At 39.8% G+C, this 18759-nt stretch overlaps 1 protein-coding gene across 1 annotated transcript in view; it reads left to right on the top strand.

Annotated features, from left to right (window-relative positions):
• Positions 1–6215: 6215 nt before the first annotated feature.
• Positions 6216–18759, top strand: part of FBXO3 (F-box protein 3) — a 30509-nt gene continuing 17965 nt past the window's right edge. The window contains exons 1-3 of the mRNA XM_006883742.1: positions 6216–6319; positions 10023–10112; positions 11958–12121. Coding sequence (XP_006883804.1) covers positions 6216–6319; positions 10023–10112; positions 11958–12121 — 358 coding nt within the window. The remainder of the gene's footprint in view (positions 6320–10022; positions 10113–11957; positions 12122–18759) is intronic.

The following is an 18759-nucleotide window of genomic DNA, read 5'->3' as shown; positions in this document are numbered from 1 at the left end:
ACAGCCTCTTGTAAACTATACTTTTGCTTCTGGTTGTTCCCTGCTTATGTTCTGTTTTAGCCATTTTAGATGATCTTCAGCAATATTTTTCCTCCAGGTGATATTATTGACATTATTGGACAATTTCTGTATTCTGTTGGATCACCTTTCTTGGGAATGGGAACAAATATGGATCTCTTCCAGTCAGTTGGCCAGACAGATGTTTTCCAAATTTCCTGGTGTAGACAGGTGACCATGTCCTGGGTTATATCTGTTAGTTGAAACATGTCAATTAGTACCCTATCAATTCCTGGGGCCTTTTGTTTTGTTTTGTGTTTTGTCAATGCCTTCAGCACAGACATTGAACTTCTTGCTATATTACCATTGGCTGTTCATATGATACTTCCTGAAATTTTTCAGTGTCAACAATTTTTTTTTTTGGTACTGTAATTCTGTGTATTCCTTCCAACATCTATTAACGCTTCCTGGATCATTCAAAGTTTTGCCCACAGCATCTCTCAGTGTTGCAACTTGAGGCTTGAATTTGTTTTTCAGTTCAGCTTGAGAGATGCTGAGTGAGATCCTCCTTTTTTATTCTCTGACTCCAACTCTTTGTATATTTTGTTATTATACTTTGTCTTCTTGAGCTGTTTTGTGAAATCTTCTGTTCAGCTCTTTCACTTTAACATCTCTTCCTTTTGTTTTAGTTTCTTGATGTGCTAGTGCAATTTTCAGTCTTCTCTGGCATATATTCTGGTTTTTTCTTTCTTCTCTATCTTTGTAATGACCTTTTGCTTTCTTTATAGATGATATCCTTGATGTACTCTTGCAGTTCCTCCGATCTTAAATCATTGGTATTCAATGCTTCAAACCTGTTTGTGAAGTGATTTTTAACTTCAGGTAGGATAGACACAAGGTTATATTTGGTGTTTTGTGAACTTTTTTCATTTTCTTCAGGGTTCAACTTGAACTTGCACATAATTAATGATCTTCTCCACAGTCTTCACCTGGCCTATTTTCATTTGAAGTTCATTTGTAAAGCCACCTTTCACATTTAAAAAAAAGTATTTGCTATTAACATACAAAAGTTAATACTTTGATTTCCAGCCTCATTTCTGTCATCAAGTTCATACTTTCCAATTAGTATTCCTTCCTCATTATTTCCAAATCTTACTTTCCTGTCACTATAATATTATAATATTTTTCAGTCACTGTAAAATTATAATAATTATGAGTTTATCTTGACTGTGAGGTGACAGGATAAACCCCATTTTGTGCATCTGGAGCCCACTTGGAGCCTGACTCAAGCCCAACCTTGAAAAGAACCCATTAATTCCAGAGGCAGAAGCAGGCCATAAAAATTCTTAACTTAGGAAGGGAAGAGCAAACACAGATGCACCAGGTAGAGTCTCATCTGTCCTAGCAAAGTTTAAAATTAACTCATCCTACGTGACTCAAAGCAAGGACAGACAAAGTGCATATGTGATCCAGAGAGGGCAAAAGCAGGCAAAGTAGCCAACCAACCAAAAGCCGACCCACATGATTGATTCCCCTGCCCACCAACCATGTTCCCAATCTCTCTGCCCCAGACAGAAGCACTCAGGAAAGCCTTAAAACCAATTGCATGGCGGAGGGAGGGCGAGACAGGGTGGGGGGCAGGATGACTTGGGGCTCCTCGGGGGTCTTTCTCTGGCCACCTTTCTACTGAGGGAGAGAGCCTCTGATGTTGAAAATTATTCTGCAAAATAAAGCACGGTCTTTGTTTCTTACATACGTAAGACAGTCCTTTAAGGTGGTGACATTCTTAGGCATAACAATTGCATCTTGGTTAATTTCAAACTGGAAAAACGTGGTAGATATCCTCTTTGGCTTTAGCTGTTGGTGCCTATATTTGAACAACAATTGTATTAACAGGCCTTCCTTGTATGTGTATGGAGAGTATTCTTTCACTCACATCATTGTGATTTAGAATAGACCTTGGAATTGTCCTTTTAACTATGAATGCAACACCATTCTTCCTTAGTTTTTCATTCCCAGCAGAGCAGAACATATGATTTTCTGATTTAAAGTGCCTCACACCTGTCCATCCCAGTTTATAGGTTGATCTACATGCATTCCATTTCATTTTTTTTACAACTTCCAGTTTTTCTACATTCATACTTCATACATTCATAGCAACTTCCAGTTTTCCAACATTTATACTTGTTATCTACATGGAAATTCTGGTGGCCTGATGGTAAGGAGTTGTACTGACAATCCAAAGGCAGTTCAGGATTTGATATAGACACTGTTTTTGTTTATTTGATGGAATGGGGCTAGAGGTTACAAATATTAATCAAAACCATAAATATAAAACATTAATGGTACAACAAATTGAGGAAATGCAGGTTTTGTTTGTTTTACTGGTGGTAGTGGTGAGAATAAATTCTACTTGTCAAAAGTAATTGGAAGATATTTCTGCCAGTGTATGGCAAAGTTTGGAAAATATCATCAAAGTTGTATGTATAGGCTGGGGAGATTAACATTTATTGAATATGTAGCAGCCACTTTACCCAAAGCTGTATTACTATCCTTCTTGTTGCTATTATCTGTTGTCAAGTAAGCACCAAATCATAGCTCATCCTCCAGCAAGTTGTCAAAGGCTGTAAATAGCCTGTGAGAGGATTGTCCATCTTTTTCCCCTCAAAACATCTGGTGGATTCGACCTACCTGCCTTCAGGTTGACAGAGCAACTTCTTACTCACTAGGCCACCAGAGCTTCCTAAAACATACTGCCCTAAAGGGACAATTTTAAGAGATAAGTAAATAAGGCTCATACAAGTTAACTTGTTGCTGTCAAGTTGATTTCAGTCCTCCATTTGTTTTCTGAAGCTGTGAATCTTTATGGGTCTACACTACCCATTTTTCTCCCATGAAGCACCTGGTGAATTTGAACCCTTGACCTTTTGGTTAGTGTCCTGATACATCAGGCACTGCACCACCAGGACTCCTTTACAAATTAGGTACAATTAACTAGTTTAACTTCTAATTATTCAGTAAAGAATATGGTAAGTATGTGAATTTTAGGTCTCCCTACATTTCCCAGAAACATTGAAAAAGTAACAGAAAATAATACATCTGGCAATTAATACATTCTTTAACTCACTATAGATTTTACATCTTCAACTTTCATTTTAATAACACTCTGGTGAAACAGAAGCAAAGAATATGGGAAAGATGTTCACCGAGGTTTTATTAAAAATGCGCAGGCATCCAACTATGCGGTTCATAACAAATTATAGATAACTTTGTGAAGACTGTTGTTATCATTATGTGTTGTCTAGCTGGAACCAACTCATAGCTGACCCTCCAGCAGGTTTTCAGAAGCTATAAACTGCCTCTAAAAGAGGAGATTGTCCCGCTTTCTCCCAAGGAGCAGTGGTGGATTTGAGCCTCCTTCCTTTGGTTTGTGAGTACAGTACCTTACCACTGGACCACAAGAGCTCACTTAATCATGTTCATGCAGAGCTGGTAAATAGATCAAGAATCAGTCATTTGGGCAGAACAGCAGGATACTGTATGGTTTCAAATCAGTGAAGTTCTGTGTCAGGGTTTTATGACTTTGTTATGTCTGTTCAATCTGTACAAGCAGATAGACTGACAAACTGGATTATATGAAGAAGAATGTGGCATCAGAATTGGGGGAATACCCACCAATAACCTATGATATGTGTCTAGCACAGCCTTGCTTTCAATAAGAGAAGGGGCTTGAAACATTTACTAATGATGACCAAAGACTACAGCCCTCAGTATGGATTACACCAACAAAATAAAAATCCTCACAACTCGACCTATAGGCATCATCATCACAAAAAAAGATTGAAGTTGTCAAGGATTTAATTTTACTTGTATTTATAATCTGTGTCAGTGGAACCAGCTGTCAAGAAATTATATGATACATTGCACTGGAAAAACAAGCTGTAAAAGATCTGCGGAGCACAGAAAAGCCAAAGCACTAGGAAGAATTCAAGATACTAAAGAGCTGAATAGAAGATTTCAAAAGGCAGCATGGGATGACAAAGTAAAATATTATAATGAAATGTGCAAGGAGTTGGAGTCAGAAAAAAAGGGCTGAACTCGCTCAGCATTTCTTAAGCTCAAGGAACTGAAGAACAAATTCAAACCTATAGTTGCTGTAATCAAGGATGCTTTCTGCAGAATATTAAATGATCCAGGAAGTATTAAAAGAAGATGGAAAGAATACACTGAGTCACCGTATTGAAAGGAATTGGCAGACACAGAAGAATTTCATGAAACAGCATATGAGCAAGAGCCTATGGTGATGAAAGAATTAGTTCAGGCTGCTTTGAAGGAAATAGCAAAAAATAAAGCCCCAGGAATAGATGGTATACCAATTGACATATTTCATCTAATAGATGCTGCCCTGGACGTGCTCACCAAGTTGTGCCAAGAAATCTGGAGAACAGCCACTTGGCCAACTGATTGGAAGAGATCTATATTTGTTCCCATTCCAAAGAAGGGTGACCCAACAGAGTGTAGAAACTACAGAACAATCTGATTGATTTCACAAGCAAGCAAGATTCTACTGAAGATTATCCAAAAACAACTGGAACAGCACATTAGCAGAGAACTACCAGAAGTCCAGGCTGGGCTTAGAAGGGGTTGTGGTACTAGGGATATCCTCCTTAGTCACTGTCCAACTCTCTGATGTATAACAAGTGATAGCAAAGACCATTGCCTGTATCAGACACACCTTAGTCTCCAGAGAGACACCATTGCTCTTGAGTACTTTAGAGAGGTCCCTAACAGCAGGCTTTCCCATCACAATAAGGTTTTTGATTTCCTGGCTGCTGGTGCCAAGATTGTTGACCATGGAGCTGAGCAAACTGAAGCTGTGAACAATCTCAATCTCTTCACCATCCATCCTGATGCTACCAATTGGTCCAGTGGTGAGAATCTTTGTCTTCTTGACATTGAGCCTCAATCCATACTGAAAGCTGCAAAACAACATATACTTTGCATTTTCCTGTTGTTGTTCATAAGTGCCAGTTAACTTGACTTGACTTCTAGCAACTCTATGAACAATAGATCTGAACCTTGCTGGGTCCTGCACCATTCTCCCTGTTTCTGACATGCTCAAGTCCATTGTCGTCTGTGTGTCAATCCATCTTGTTGAGGGTCTTCCCTCTTTTTCACCGACCTTCTACCCTTTCTCACTTGGTATCTCTTTTCCAAGAGCTGGTTCCTCCTGAAAATATGGCTAAAGTAAGTGAGTTGAAGTTTCACTATCCTTGCCCCTAAGAAGCACTCTGGTCATACTTCCTTCAAGATAGAATTGTTTCTTCTTTCTGGCAATTCATGAGACATTCAGTACCCTTTGCTAATAACACTACAAGTTGGACAATGAATAAGAAGACCAAAGAACAATCTATGTCTTTGAATTGTAGTGTTGCCTTGCAGTTCCCTAGTAGTAAAAGAAGCATGACAACCAAGTTGAGTTGACACTCAAATTTAATTAGTAAAATGTCCTTGCGCAACATCTTACTTTGCAGATATAATTATGCTCTGCATAGTTCTTTTGTAGCTCAAGGTTTGGAATAAGAGCCTTTGGTTTACGCCTCTGTTTTCTAGTCTCAAACTTACTGACCCTGCTGTTTAAGAGGTATCTCCTGGACTGAGGGGCTCAGAGGAGGAAATGAGGGGTTCCTGGACCAGAAAACGAAGGGAAAGATTTAGGAGCTTCAGGCGAGTAGTAATTAGGGTGAAATTTAGGACCAGGCTTCTTTCTCCTGATTAGCCACTGGGTTTCAACTGTCCTGTGTTTTCCGTTACCATCCAACGCTTTAACCATTGCACCAAAGTAGTTCCTTGGAGAATATCTCTATGTCAAATTTCTGTTAACAACTTGTGGAGACAGACAGGTTGGCCACAAAGACTAGAAGGCGCCTGGATTGGACAAATTTAGGAACTGGAAAGATATGCAAACTTGAAGCCGGAAGCACAAGGGCAGTGGGCTAAGCCCCAGCGGCAGAGGGACCTGGAGGCTCCAGGGAGGGCAGCAGGCCCCCCCTACGCTTACCCCTCCGTGGGCGGAGCCTTTCCCGGGCCCCGCCCCCCGGGTCCCGGCCCGCGGTTATATAACAAACCTGTGCGCGCTCTCCGGGAGCCTCCCGGTGCGGCGGCGGGAGGCGGGGCCAGGCCGCGGGGGGCGGGGCCAGGTGCCGGGGCCAGGCAAGATGGCGGCCATGGAGGCAGATGGGCTGCTGCTGACCCTGGAATCGCTGCCCACTGATCCGCTGCTGCTCATCTTATCGTTTTTGGACTACCGCGACCTGATCAAGTAATAGGAAGACACGGATGGCAGGGGTGGGAGCATGGGAGGAGAGGCCCGTGAGGGAATGAGGTCCGGCCTGCCGACAGGGTCCCGACTCCTGCGGCAGCGAAAGGTGACGCTGGGGCCGCCGTTATCCGTCAGAGCGGCCGGGCGCCCCGGACGATTCGAGACTAGAAAGGGCCTCGCCAGGAGGTTTTTCTCGCGTCTGGAGCTCGGGCCCGAGGAGTCACGGGAAGCTTCTCTTGCAGGCCTCGACGAGGCCCAGTTGCAAGGAGGGGAAGTGCAGCTCCGCCGAGGGTAGCACCCCTTGGCGCCCGGCGGACCCCCCGCGCCTTGCACCCGCCGGCCTGCGGGTCCCCGCCCCCTCCGGGCCCAGAGTGGCGGCTCTGCGGAAGCCGCAGGCCCGGCCAAGCTCCCCTTTCTGCGGAGTTTGACTCGGGATTGGGCATCCGCATGCCCCCCTGATCCCATCGACCCGGGTGCGAGTCTCCCCTGCGCCGAAATCGCGTGGCGGGCCTCCCCCTCCCCCCGGACCCCGGGGCTTGGGCTTTGGAGAATTGTGTTTTGCTCGCAGTCTGCACGTGTGTAGGTTGGATTATTGAGTGGTTTGGCGTTTTTTTGTTTTGAGTGCCAATTTCCGGTGATGTGATTCAGATCTTCTCGCCCGGGCGTTTGGTCCGGGAATAAACACTGGTTGCTTTGCGAGGGCTTGTTAAATACCCGATTCCTACCGAGTTCGAAAGGATCTGTGATGGTGAAGAAGTGACACATCCCTCTCCCACCCCCAGGTGTCGGGACTGTTTACATCCGTGACAGCTGGTGGCATGGCTGAGTTGCTTGTGCCGCCACTTGTGTTTGCAGGGGAGGAAAAACCGCGAGATTTAGGTGGTGCTTGTAAATGATAGTGGATTCTCGCCTCTTGAGGATTGTGCCCCATGGGTTCCTTTTAGAGAAAACGACTCGAGTTATACAGGTTGGCGGACCCGGTGCTAACTGAGGGATAATCTAAGTTTAGATAAAAACCTAGTAACAGTTTTCTTTTTCTCCCTCTAAAAAACATATCTCTTTCTGCTCGCTCTTTTTCCCCAAAGCAGAGAATCAAAGTTCTCTTTTCTTTAGGAAAGGCTGTTACAGCTACAATTTTTCTGTGGCTGTATTGCTTTTTACAAATCCAGCCCTGCCTAATTTTGATTCATAGGCTCTATTATTGTCAGAGTGATTTGCTTCTGAAATAAAATTCATTCTTAAAAGACCAGAGATACCCCCTCCCCTTTTTACAAACTCTATAACGTAAGCTCTGGGGGTGATAAAAGCCTTTATTTGATTTGTGGAAGGTCTTTCTTGACCTTATTTCTCTTCCACTACCGTATCTACAGTTTGCTCTTGCGAAATCAGACCTGCCGGCATTCCACATACTTGTGCCCATTAGTTGTGTGGGTTAAGCGCTTAATCCTGCCTCAAATGCCTGTCAGGCCCCTACCTAGCAGGGTGGAATTCCTTTACGTTCGGCTCTCCATCTTTTCTTTCCTTTGCAGAATGCCATGCAAGATACATCTTACATGTCTGGAATGCAATGGCTGTCTTGTTCATCTTTGTATTAATCATTTGTTATCTGCTGTGTGCAAGCCTATTAAAGGTTAGCAATACAATAGTGAACAGGATAGACCTTGTCCCTCTCGTGCACAAGACAAAAACCATGTTAAATGACACATTAAAAAACCACATTAGGTTGTATGTGGGAGGGAGAGGGCTAACAATCACATTCAAATTGTTGTCTATGAAGGATGGCAGAGGACTGTCGTGGTAGAAGGGGCAGTGTGTTCAGAGGCGGGCTACTTGAATGGTGGCACAGCCTTTTGGAGGGGCTAGAAACTGGTGTGACTGGGTGTGGGGAGTGACTCACAGGCAGCATAGTTTGGGATAAGGCTGGCCAGATCATGCAGGAGCTTGTGAGCCAAGGCAGGGAGATCAATTTTTATTTTAAATGCTCAAGGGAGTAATTAAAGTTTTAAACCAAAAGGATAGGTTGTATCTTGAAGAACATGCAGCCAGAGTACTTCTTGGAGACGAAAATGATAAAGCTTCATCTTACATATTTTGGGCATGTTGTTAGGAGAGTTTGTTACTTTAAGAGGACATCATGCTTGGGAAGGTGGAGGGATGATGAAGGAAAGGAAGACTCTCAGCCAGGTGGCTTGATACTGCCACTGCAGCAATGGGCTCAAGTGTGTCAGAGAAGATTGTGAAGATGGCACAGGATAGGACAGGGTTCAGGTCTGTTTTTCATTGGGTCACTATAAGTTGGACTCAGCAACCTCTAACAACAACCACCACCATCAATTTACTCCTGCACTTTCCTGCCTCTTCTTTCCCACACCATTCAGACCAACTTTGTCAAGTGCCCAACCTATTGCTCATTGAACTGGCTTTTTTAGTATTGATTTGCTGAACTGGGTTGGATTGGACTAGATTGGTTTGCTGGGATCATCACAGTGTGGTTTTGACCTTTTGTGATACCTTGATGTAGTCTCTCAGCCCTCAGTGCACATCAGAATCACCTGTGGCACTATTTAAGTGCACATCAGAATCACCTGTGGCACTATTTAAGTACACAGGTGGCAAAGTCTCACCTGAAGCTGACCCATGGGCATCTCTAGAGCAATAGTTCCCAGGCTTAATAGTGCGTCTGAACTGCCTTTGGTGCTTTCCCCAGATACTCTTTTATGTTGATGAACTGCTGGAGGAGGAGAGGAAGAGAAATCAAGAGAAAAGGGAAAGGAACCCAAACTTAGAACCCAGAGGGATTCCTATGTTTTACAAAGTTAGTCTGTGCATCTGTTTATCTTGGTAGAAAAATGAGGATGTGAAATCTGAAAATCCAACAAAACCTGTTTTGCTTACCATAGATTAGTTTTTAATATGCCCCACTCATAGTCTTGACAAATCTCAGGTTACTTTCCTTTGTGTTCCCCTCCTTATATTGATTTGCATACAAAATTTGGATACATTGTGTTTCATTCATATGCATTAGTTGCACACATTCTTTTCTTTACATTGTGTTTTCATATGATCACTCCCATACATTGTGTTTTACAGAATTAGTCTATACACTGCCATGCTTTTGACCAGCTGATACTAACTGGCATAGGCCTGAATATTGAACCAGAACTGTTGTAGGTTTCACACCTTTTATAGGTTATAATTTAAGTGTGACCTTGTTGGCAGTGTTTCTTTTCTTCTTTAAGAAAAAAATTGAACAGAGGGTCTGTGGATTTAGTAGCAGAGAAGACTCACAGAACTTTAAAAAAAACAACAAAAAACCCAACGAAACAACTACGACTTTATATCTGAGTAACATTTCTTCCTAGTGGTAGAACCGACTACCACAGTAATAATATCAGCAAAGCTCTTTGCTTTAGAGATTGGGCAATTTCCTTGTTTGAAGATTAATTTCAAGAGTATTATGTATTACAAACTTTTGTATGAAAGTTACAGTTATAGAGATTTCAGGGTTAAGTAATAACTCACAAGGTAATTACAATTAGCTAACATGTTAAATAGACTCTAGAAAAAATTGTTTTATAATTATAATGGTAGAAAATGGATACTATAGGAAAGCAAAAAGGATAAAATGAAACAAATTTAATTTTTAATCTTTCTTCTTAAATTTTTTTCTTTTATACTTGACCATAAATGTGGTTCCTGCCAGTTGTTGCTATGTCAGTCGAAGACTTAGCCAGCTGTCTAATCATGATCCGCTGTGGAGGAGACATTGTAAAAAATACTGGCTTATCTCCGAGTAAGTATCCTGGGAAATAATTGCTAGTTAGCCCATGGTTTCTGTAATATGGGCTGTCTTCATTCTCCTAATTGTTAGCTCTTCCTTCTCTGTCTCCTCTGATGGTTCTTCCTGTGCCTCCAGTAAACGTTAATGTTCCCTAGGGTTTATCATTGGCCACTGTTTCTCCCTGTCTGAGTTCTGCTCCCCCATTAACAGGGTCTACACTGATTATTTGTATGCCTCCCAACCTGGAATTCTAGCCGATAGTACTGCTGGACTTCACCTTGTTCGTATAATTACAAACCTTTCCATTACATACCTTATAGAAGTTTGCTGAAGTTAGTAAAATTTAACAAATTTGACAAGATAAATAGTTGGAAATTGTTAAGGAAGAAAGAAATAGTTGTTACTGCTAAGTCAGTTCTCACCACCTCGTGTGTGTGCAGGGGGTTCTGTCACATTTCCAGGGCTGGGACGTTTTGGAAGCAGAGCTTCAGACCTGTCTTCTCAGGCTCCTCTGGGTGGATTCAACTACCTTTCAGTTAGTAGTCAGGTGCTTTAACCATTTGTGCCACCTAAGGAACCATAGGAACATGTTGGTAGAGAGGCTGATGGGTTTTTTTCTCAGATTGAGGGGAATGAAAATTCAGTAAAATATAAATGAGGTTTAAATACATTATTTAAAGTTATATCTTCAGTAAGACTGAAAAGAAAAACATACCACCACTTTATAAAACTTTGGAAAATGGAAGAACTTAGAAAGGAGAATTTTAAGAATTTTAGTGTCCTCCTTTTGCATTTTGGAATGATTGTAGTGGTTTACCCAGTAAGCACAGATAAGCTCAGTTTGCTTGTGCTTACTTATATATAAGTAAGCATGAGTAAGTCCATGTTTATTTTGCTTAAAACTCAAAAACAAACTCATGTCATTGAATTAGAACCAACTCATACTTGACCCTCCAGTGCATTTTTATAGACATAAACTGGCTGGGAGGAGATTGCCCACCTTTCTCCCCCAGAGCAGTGGGTGTTTGCATCACCTACCTTTGGGTTGACAGGGATTGTCAGTTTAAAAAGAGACTTTGATTCTGTAGGAAGGGCCTGTGGAGTTGGAGACAGATGCCAGCTCTACCTAGAAGCAGGATCTCTGATGTGTAAAAAATGTGGAATTGTTCTCTACAGATTAGTAAGTAAGCATGCTTACTGTTCTTATAATCTCACGCAGTGACAGCAGATAAATGAAATCTCATTATTAATGGTAGTTAGTATCTGAAATTCAAAGCTCACAGCCATCCTGTTGGAACATATTCATAAATAATCAACCCTCCATTGTGTTTCCAGGGGTGTAAATGGCACTAGATTGCCTATCTTTCACCTTCAGGTGGTAGCTTTGAATCACCAAAGAGGCTTTGCTACTTTCTTTCTCCAGGCTGCATATGGCTCTAAGCTCTGTGAAGTTAATATAAACACTGAATTAATCAACACTTCAACATTGCTTCCAGGGGAAATTCAGGGTTAGCTTCCTACAACTCTTTGGTTACAACATGTTTGTCAACGAAATCCATACATAACTTTGTTTTTTTGTGTTGTTACTTAAAAGATACCTTATTTATCATGTTTTGTTGATCAGTTAATGTTGAATTCTCCCCTAGCAGCACAGTCACTTATGTCTAAACAAGGCATATTTAACACATAGTTTTTTCCAAAGAACGCATTACAAAATGCAGCCTACTTGTGCTGTGGAAGTGTATGAAAAAGAATTGGTGGGTTCTTTCATTAATTATTTTACTGACATTAATAGGTGTCTGAAAGATATGTTAATGTCTTACCAAAATATTTTTAATCTTTTTTTAATCTATTTAGGGAAGAGAAAGCACAGAAGAATCAATGTTGGAAATCTCTCTTCATAGATACGTACTCTGATGTAGGAAGATACATTGACCACTATGCTGCTATTAAAAAGGCTTGGGATGATCTGAAGAAATATTTGGAACCCAGGTGTCCACGGATGGTTTTATCTCTGAAAGGTACTGGGAATGCAGGTTCTTCCTACCTCATTTTAATTACTGTTATAAACACGTTACTTTACATAATTTTCATCTCTGTTATCTGTGCTGATCTAGCATTGTCTGTGATTCAGCATTTACATCTGGCCAAGTAAGTAGAAACCCAGTATTAAAAAAGATTATGTAACCTCATATTAGGGTTTGCCTTATGTCTGCCTAGCTTGGGACTTATTCAGGAAGCTCTGGAGATTCAAAGGATTTATGGATGGGCTGCTAACTGAAAAATAGGCAGGTCTAATAATCTATCAGGCACTGCACGTGAGAAAGAGGAGGCAGTGTCCTTCTGTAAAGATTTACAGCCATGGCCAACCCTGTGGGGCAATTCTGTGTACTGGATCACTGTCAATCAGAATTGACTCAGTAGCAATGGACTTGGTAACTGCTTATTGGAAGGGCAAGTTGAACTCTTTCTCCCACTCTTTCTGTCCCTCCATTGGGTTTCGGAGGCTATAAATCTCAAGGAAGGTCATTGCCTATCTTTCTCCCTCAGAGGTGTTAGTGGTTTCGAACTGCCAGAGGTACAGCCTTTGGGTTTCTAGTGCAGCTGCCTATGGACTTCTCCACTGGAGCTCCCTTTTATCCTTTGTTTTAAATAAAGCAACTTAGTAATGCTAAGATTGCTTGTGGATAACTTGTAATTTCTTTAAATGTTTTTCCTTTAAGTTTAGAAAACTGCCTTCTATATCTACTACAGATATCTCCTACTTTTTATTGCAAATAAGAGGAAAAATGCTTGACAGTCTTATTTGGAAAAATTTAGTATTTGGAAAAATCTAGGTCCTTAATTAAATGTAGAAAATTTGGGAATTTTTATTCTATTTTGACATTTGCAGAACAGTGAAACTGAGATTTTTAAGACAGTCTGTTTGACCCCAGAATCTGTGCTCCTCTTTGCTATTAAGCAATTTTGGCAAGAAATTTCAGCAGCTCTTTCCTATTTGTTTGTAGATGTATGTCTATTAAATTCCAGAGACAGATAAATTATACATTGCTTCTTATCCTTCATTAGCCTCCAGGTTACTTTATATGTCTCTACTGAAAGGAATTGTACATGTGTTTTGGTTTTGATAAGCTAAAATTGGGACATCCCAAAATCCAAACCACTGGCTGGGAGTTGATTGCAACTCATATCAACCTTGGTAGGACAGAGTAGAAGTGTCTTTTGGGCTTCCAACGGGAAATTTTTTTTTTTTATTGTAATGAAAGTTTACAGAGACTTTGGATTTTTATTCATTCATGGTTGCACACTTTTCTCCCTGCCCACTCCTCCCCCCAGTTTGCTTTTCTCTTTGAAAAGTAAAAAAAAACAAACCCTTCGTTGTTATATAGTCCCCCCCCCACCTCAAGTCCATTCCACTTCACTACGCAGCTGTCATCTGGCCTCTTGTCATGACAATAATATCTAATCATATATTCCTCCTAAACAGTTCTCTCCCTCATCTGTTTCAATGCAGTATACATTATTTGTCCTGTCTTAGTTTCCCCCCAACTCCGATGTCAGTCTTGCTTTACAACAGTGGCACTATGCAGTATTTATCCTTTTATGACTGAGATATTTCACTCAGCATAATGTCCTCCAGGGTCACCCATTTTGAGTAATAATTCATGGGTTCCTTGTTTTTCAAAGCAGCATAGTATTCCATTGTGTGAATATACCACAGCTTCTCCAGCCATTTGTTTGTTGATAGGCGCTTGAAGCTCTTTTCTATTGTGAACAAAGCCACAATAAACATGGGTGCCAAAGGGAACTTTTTACAAAAGTGTTTCCTGCTGAACAGCTAGGTGGTGGGCTTGAACCACTGAACTTTTGGTTAGCTGACTACCTTGACCATGGTGCACCAGGATTCTTTTTTTTTTTTTCCTTTTCTTGTTGTGTACTGTCAAATAGGACCGTATTGGCACAGGAGGAGATTGCTCCTCCTTCTCTAGCAGAGCATCTGCTCCTCCTTCTCTAGCAGAGCATCTGTTGGATTTGAACCACCACGCCTTTGGGATTGCAGCACAACTTCTTGCCACAACTTCTTGCCACTAGGCCACCAGACAGAATTCTTGAAAATAGGAACTACTTCATTCCAAATGTTAAAGCCTCTTTTGAAATGGCATTTCTTTTACATTTCATATTTCCACTATTCCAGTTGCAAATATTCCTTTCATGCAAATATGATTACATGACTAGGTACTTAAAACTGAATTGCTTCAAAGTAGGAGAAGGAATAGAGAAAGAAAGCATGAAAGCAGAGATTTGGCAGAGAAAGTAGAGCTTTGAAGGAAAGTATCCTGACTATTTTTAATAGTTTTTTGATAGTTTAATGGTTTTTTAATAGAAAACATATTATTCACCTGGAATAGAGTAAAAGAAATTTCAACTGGAAAAGAATTCTGAAGATTCTTAGTTGGTGGTAAAAGTGAGAGTTTGTAATAGCTTTTATTTATTAAACACAAAGTTAGGCATAAGTCAGATATTTCATGAGTGTTACTATTAATTTACAAAAATCTAAATTTTTTTGGTATTGCTTAAAAGATGTGTTAAGAAATCTTTTAGGAGGGAAAGAGATCTTCTAAGTAGGTTTTGTAAGCAAATTGTCTAAGGCGTAACACTTTAAGTAAGTTGCTTATTATTACAAAGTGCAGGACAAAACCCAGATTTTAGTATAGAACTTTGGAATTACACAGTAACTGGAAGGTGAACCAAGCAACTATTTGGAATGTCTTAAAACCAAAAACTTATTAGTGGGTTTCAGCTCACAGTGACCCTATAGAATAGAGTTGTGCTCCTCTTAGAGTTTCAAGGCTGCGACCTTTATTGGAGGCAGGTTGGTAGGTCTTTTCTCCCGTGGATCAGCAGGCTTGAGCCAACAACCTAGTGAGTGGCCACCATTGGCTTAAGTATTGTGTCCCTAACTTTAGGCCTGTGAATTCCAAAAAAGATGTAACCATTTTTGAGGAGTATTGATTTTTCTTGGCTTTTTGCAATTGCAGTATTATGGGGTTTTACCCTTTAACAATTTATAAAGAAGTGAAATAACATGCTAGAGAAGACAGTCATTAGATGATAGAACTGAGATTTGAACCCCAGCTGAGAAAAGTGATAATAGTACAAAGAGTTCTAAACAGTGTCACCTACTACATCATTTAGAGTACTGTGGGAATTTGTCAAAACTAAAAAGCTGTCATTGACAAATTCCAATTCATTGAACTCTAGATTCTTTTGGATCCTACCAGTTTCTCACTAATATCCTTTTTCTGTTCTGGGATCAAATCCAAGAATAACATGCTGCATTTGGTATTATACTCTGGTCTAGGACAGTTTTTCAATCTTTTCATAATGTGGAAAGTTTTGAGAATTCTGTAATATGTCCCTCAAATTGACTCATCATTAGCCTGTGGTTAATGGGTGTTTAGAAAGGTTACGTTAGAGGTCACGTGCTCTCTCATTACACATCTAGGGACACATGATATCCATTTGACCTCATGAATTATGTTAGCTAACATACAGAAATGAGCATAAATTACAAATGTGCAAGTCAGTTATCACTAAATGAGTATGCCATGTAATAACCCTCCACATAGAAATGTGCAAGTCAGTTATCACTAAATGAGTATGCCATGTAATAACCCTCCACATAGAAAAAGAGAATATTAATCTAGAAGTCTTGTACCTTCCCTTTATAGTAGAGATAATTGCTTTCCTAATTACTAATGCCAGAGAATCATTTTCCAATTTAAACTTCAAACATATTTCATGACTAAGTATTTTGTATGAATTCTCTGTAAGCATTAGCTGTGTTGTGTGTTGACAGAGCTTGATTCATATTTGTTACAGTGTAGTACTCCATGTGTGAATAGACCACAGTGTGAACATGTATTTATTCTATTTTTGATAGATATTTAGGTTTTTGTGCTTTTGACTTTTACAAACAGTGTTATAATTTCTGTGTATGTATAGACATTTCTTCTAGGTAAATATCTAGAACCTTTGTGTACTGAGTTACCAAGTATTCTGCTGTTAGACTTTACATATTGTCAGCTTGCCAGATGCATTCCTACTAGAAGTTTACATTCCTATTAGGACTTTAATGTTGTTTTCTGTTTTATTTTAGCCTTTTTAGTGGGTGTATGATGGTGTTTTTAATTTGCATTTCCTTGAGAATGCATAATATTAACATTTATTTCTAGATTTTAAATCCTTGTATTATATATTTTACTTGCTTTATTTTACTGGCTAGATTCTAGCATAATTTTAACTAGAAATTATAGTAATGGGCATTCTTATCTTTCTGACCATAGAGAAAGCTTTCAACATTATACCTTTATTTGCTGAAGGTTTTTGTACTCTTTATTATATTGCACAAATTCCCTGAGAGACCTAGTTTGAGGAGTCTTTATTGTTTTCTAATGGATAATTGAGTTTTTCAAATGTCTTTTTTTTATTTTGATTACTGTATGACTTGTATCCTTCGCTCTGTTAGTTTGATTATCGTATGACTTTTATTCTTCACTCTGTTAGTGTGGTGAATTATCTGGATTGATTTTTCTGAATGTCAAGCCAACTTTTCATTCTTGGCATGAACTTTCTTTGCCTGTAATGTGTTATTCTTTTCTTATATATTATTGGATATAGTTTGCCAGTATTTGAATTTTTTATTTTTATTTTACATCTGTGCTCACGAGAGAGTTTGGCCCGTAATTTTCCTGTCTTGCAGTGTTTTGTCAGGTTTTGATATCAAGGTGATCACCTTGTAAATCGAGTCGGGAAATGTTCCCTCTTTTTCTCTCCCCTAGAAGAGTTTATGTAAGCTTGGTCTGATTTCTATTCCTTAAAATAATTATAGAATACACTGGTGAAGTTCAGTTCTAGAGTTTTCACTGTGGGAAGGTTTAAATTAAAGATTAAATTTATTAGATTTAGGAGTGCTCCAGTTTTTATTCTTATGTCAGTTTGAATAAATTGTAGGATAAGGGTTTTTTTTTATAAATTTTCTGGGAATTACCCATTTCATCTATATTTTCAGGTTTATTGTCACAAAGTTTTTCCTGTTAGCCTCTTCTCATTTTCATACCTCTTGGGTTTATAGTGGTATTCCCTTTTATACTTCTAGTATTAGTTATTTATGTTCTCACTTGGTTACTCTTTATCAGTCTTGCTGTGTAAGGGCTGCTCAGTTTTACTGGTCTTTGTTGTATTTTTTTTTATTTAATGAATATTTACAGAGATTTTGGATTTCTATCCATTCATTGTTAAACTTTTCTCCCTGCCTAGCCCTCCCCCACTCCAGTTCACCTCTTTCTTTGAAAAGTAAAAGAAAAATTCTTTCACTGGTATACAATCCCCCTGCATCCCCTCTCCCCACTGTCCCGAGTACACGCCACTATGCAACCTTAATTCTGGACTCTTGTGATAACCATAATACCCTATCATATATCACTTTTAAACTATTCTCTCCCTCATCTGTTTTAATGCAGTATACTTAATTTATCCAGTTTTTCTCAGTCTTACCCCAACCCTGATGTCAGTCCCATTCTACAACAGTGGTACAATGCAGTATTTGTCTTTTTGTGACTGAGATGTTTCACTCAGCATAATGTCCTCCAGGGTCACCCATTTTGAATAATATTGCATGAGTTCCTTGTTTTTCAATGCAGCATAGTATTCCATTGTGTGAATATACCACAGCTTCTCTATCCATTCGTTTGTTGATGGGCACTTGGGTTGTCTCCAGCTCCTTGCTATTGAGAACAAAGCCACGGTAAACATGGGTGTGCATATATCTGCTTGGATGTCATTTATGGTCTCTTTAGGGTATATTCCCAGTAGTAGAATTGCTGGGTTAAATGGTGTCTCTTTTTGCAACTTTTTGAGAAAGCGCCACACCATTTTCCATAGTGGTCGCACCATTTTACACTTCTACCAACCACAACCTCACTAGCATTTGTTGCTTGCTCTTCTGTTAAATTTTGCCATTCTGACTGGGGTGAGATGATATCTCATAGTTGTTTTGATTTGCATCTCTTTTAGAGCTAGGGATTTTGAACATTTCTTCATGTGTTTGTTGGCCATCTCTTGTCTTCTCTGGTGAAGTGTCTGTTCATATACTGTGTCCATTTTTCAATTGAATTATTTACCTTTATCTTGTTGTGGTAAGTTTTATTAGTCTTCCAGAAGCTTCTGCCTTCATCAGACCTTTCTGTTTTCTTATTAACTTTTTTTTTCCCAACTGGGAAACATTTCCAATTTTTATTGTTAAAATTATGCATCATAATTACAAAAAACAAGGAGAGGGAAAGTTCAACGGAACACACACTTGACTAGAAACCTAGTGAAACTGTGGCTACTCAGCAGGGTGCAGTCATTCCTGCCTTTTCTAGTAGGTCCTGCCTTTCTCTTTCCCAGCTGTGTGAGATTTGGCTTCACGTTCAAGAACTTTTTTCCCAGTCTTGATCCAGTTTCATCCTGGTGGGAACCACCTTGCTTGGGTGAATGCCCACATGGCACACTGTACCACTAGCCTTCTCACGCTGCACTCTTTCAGTGTAGGTGGCATACTTCTTTCTGTACACCTGGACTACCTTACCAATTTGCTGGCCTTTGTGATGTCCTC

The sequence above is a fragment of the Elephantulus edwardii genome, unplaced genomic scaffold, assembly GCF_000299155.1.
Source record: "Elephantulus edwardii isolate Elephantulus edwardi_28Jun2011 unplaced genomic scaffold, EleEdw1.0 scaffold00029, whole genome shotgun sequence".
In the NCBI taxonomy this organism is placed as follows: domain Eukaryota; kingdom Metazoa; phylum Chordata; class Mammalia; order Macroscelidea; family Macroscelididae; genus Elephantulus; species Elephantulus edwardii.
The sequence above is the reverse complement of the archived record's forward strand: the minus strand, read 5'-3'. Positions and strand labels throughout refer to the sequence as shown.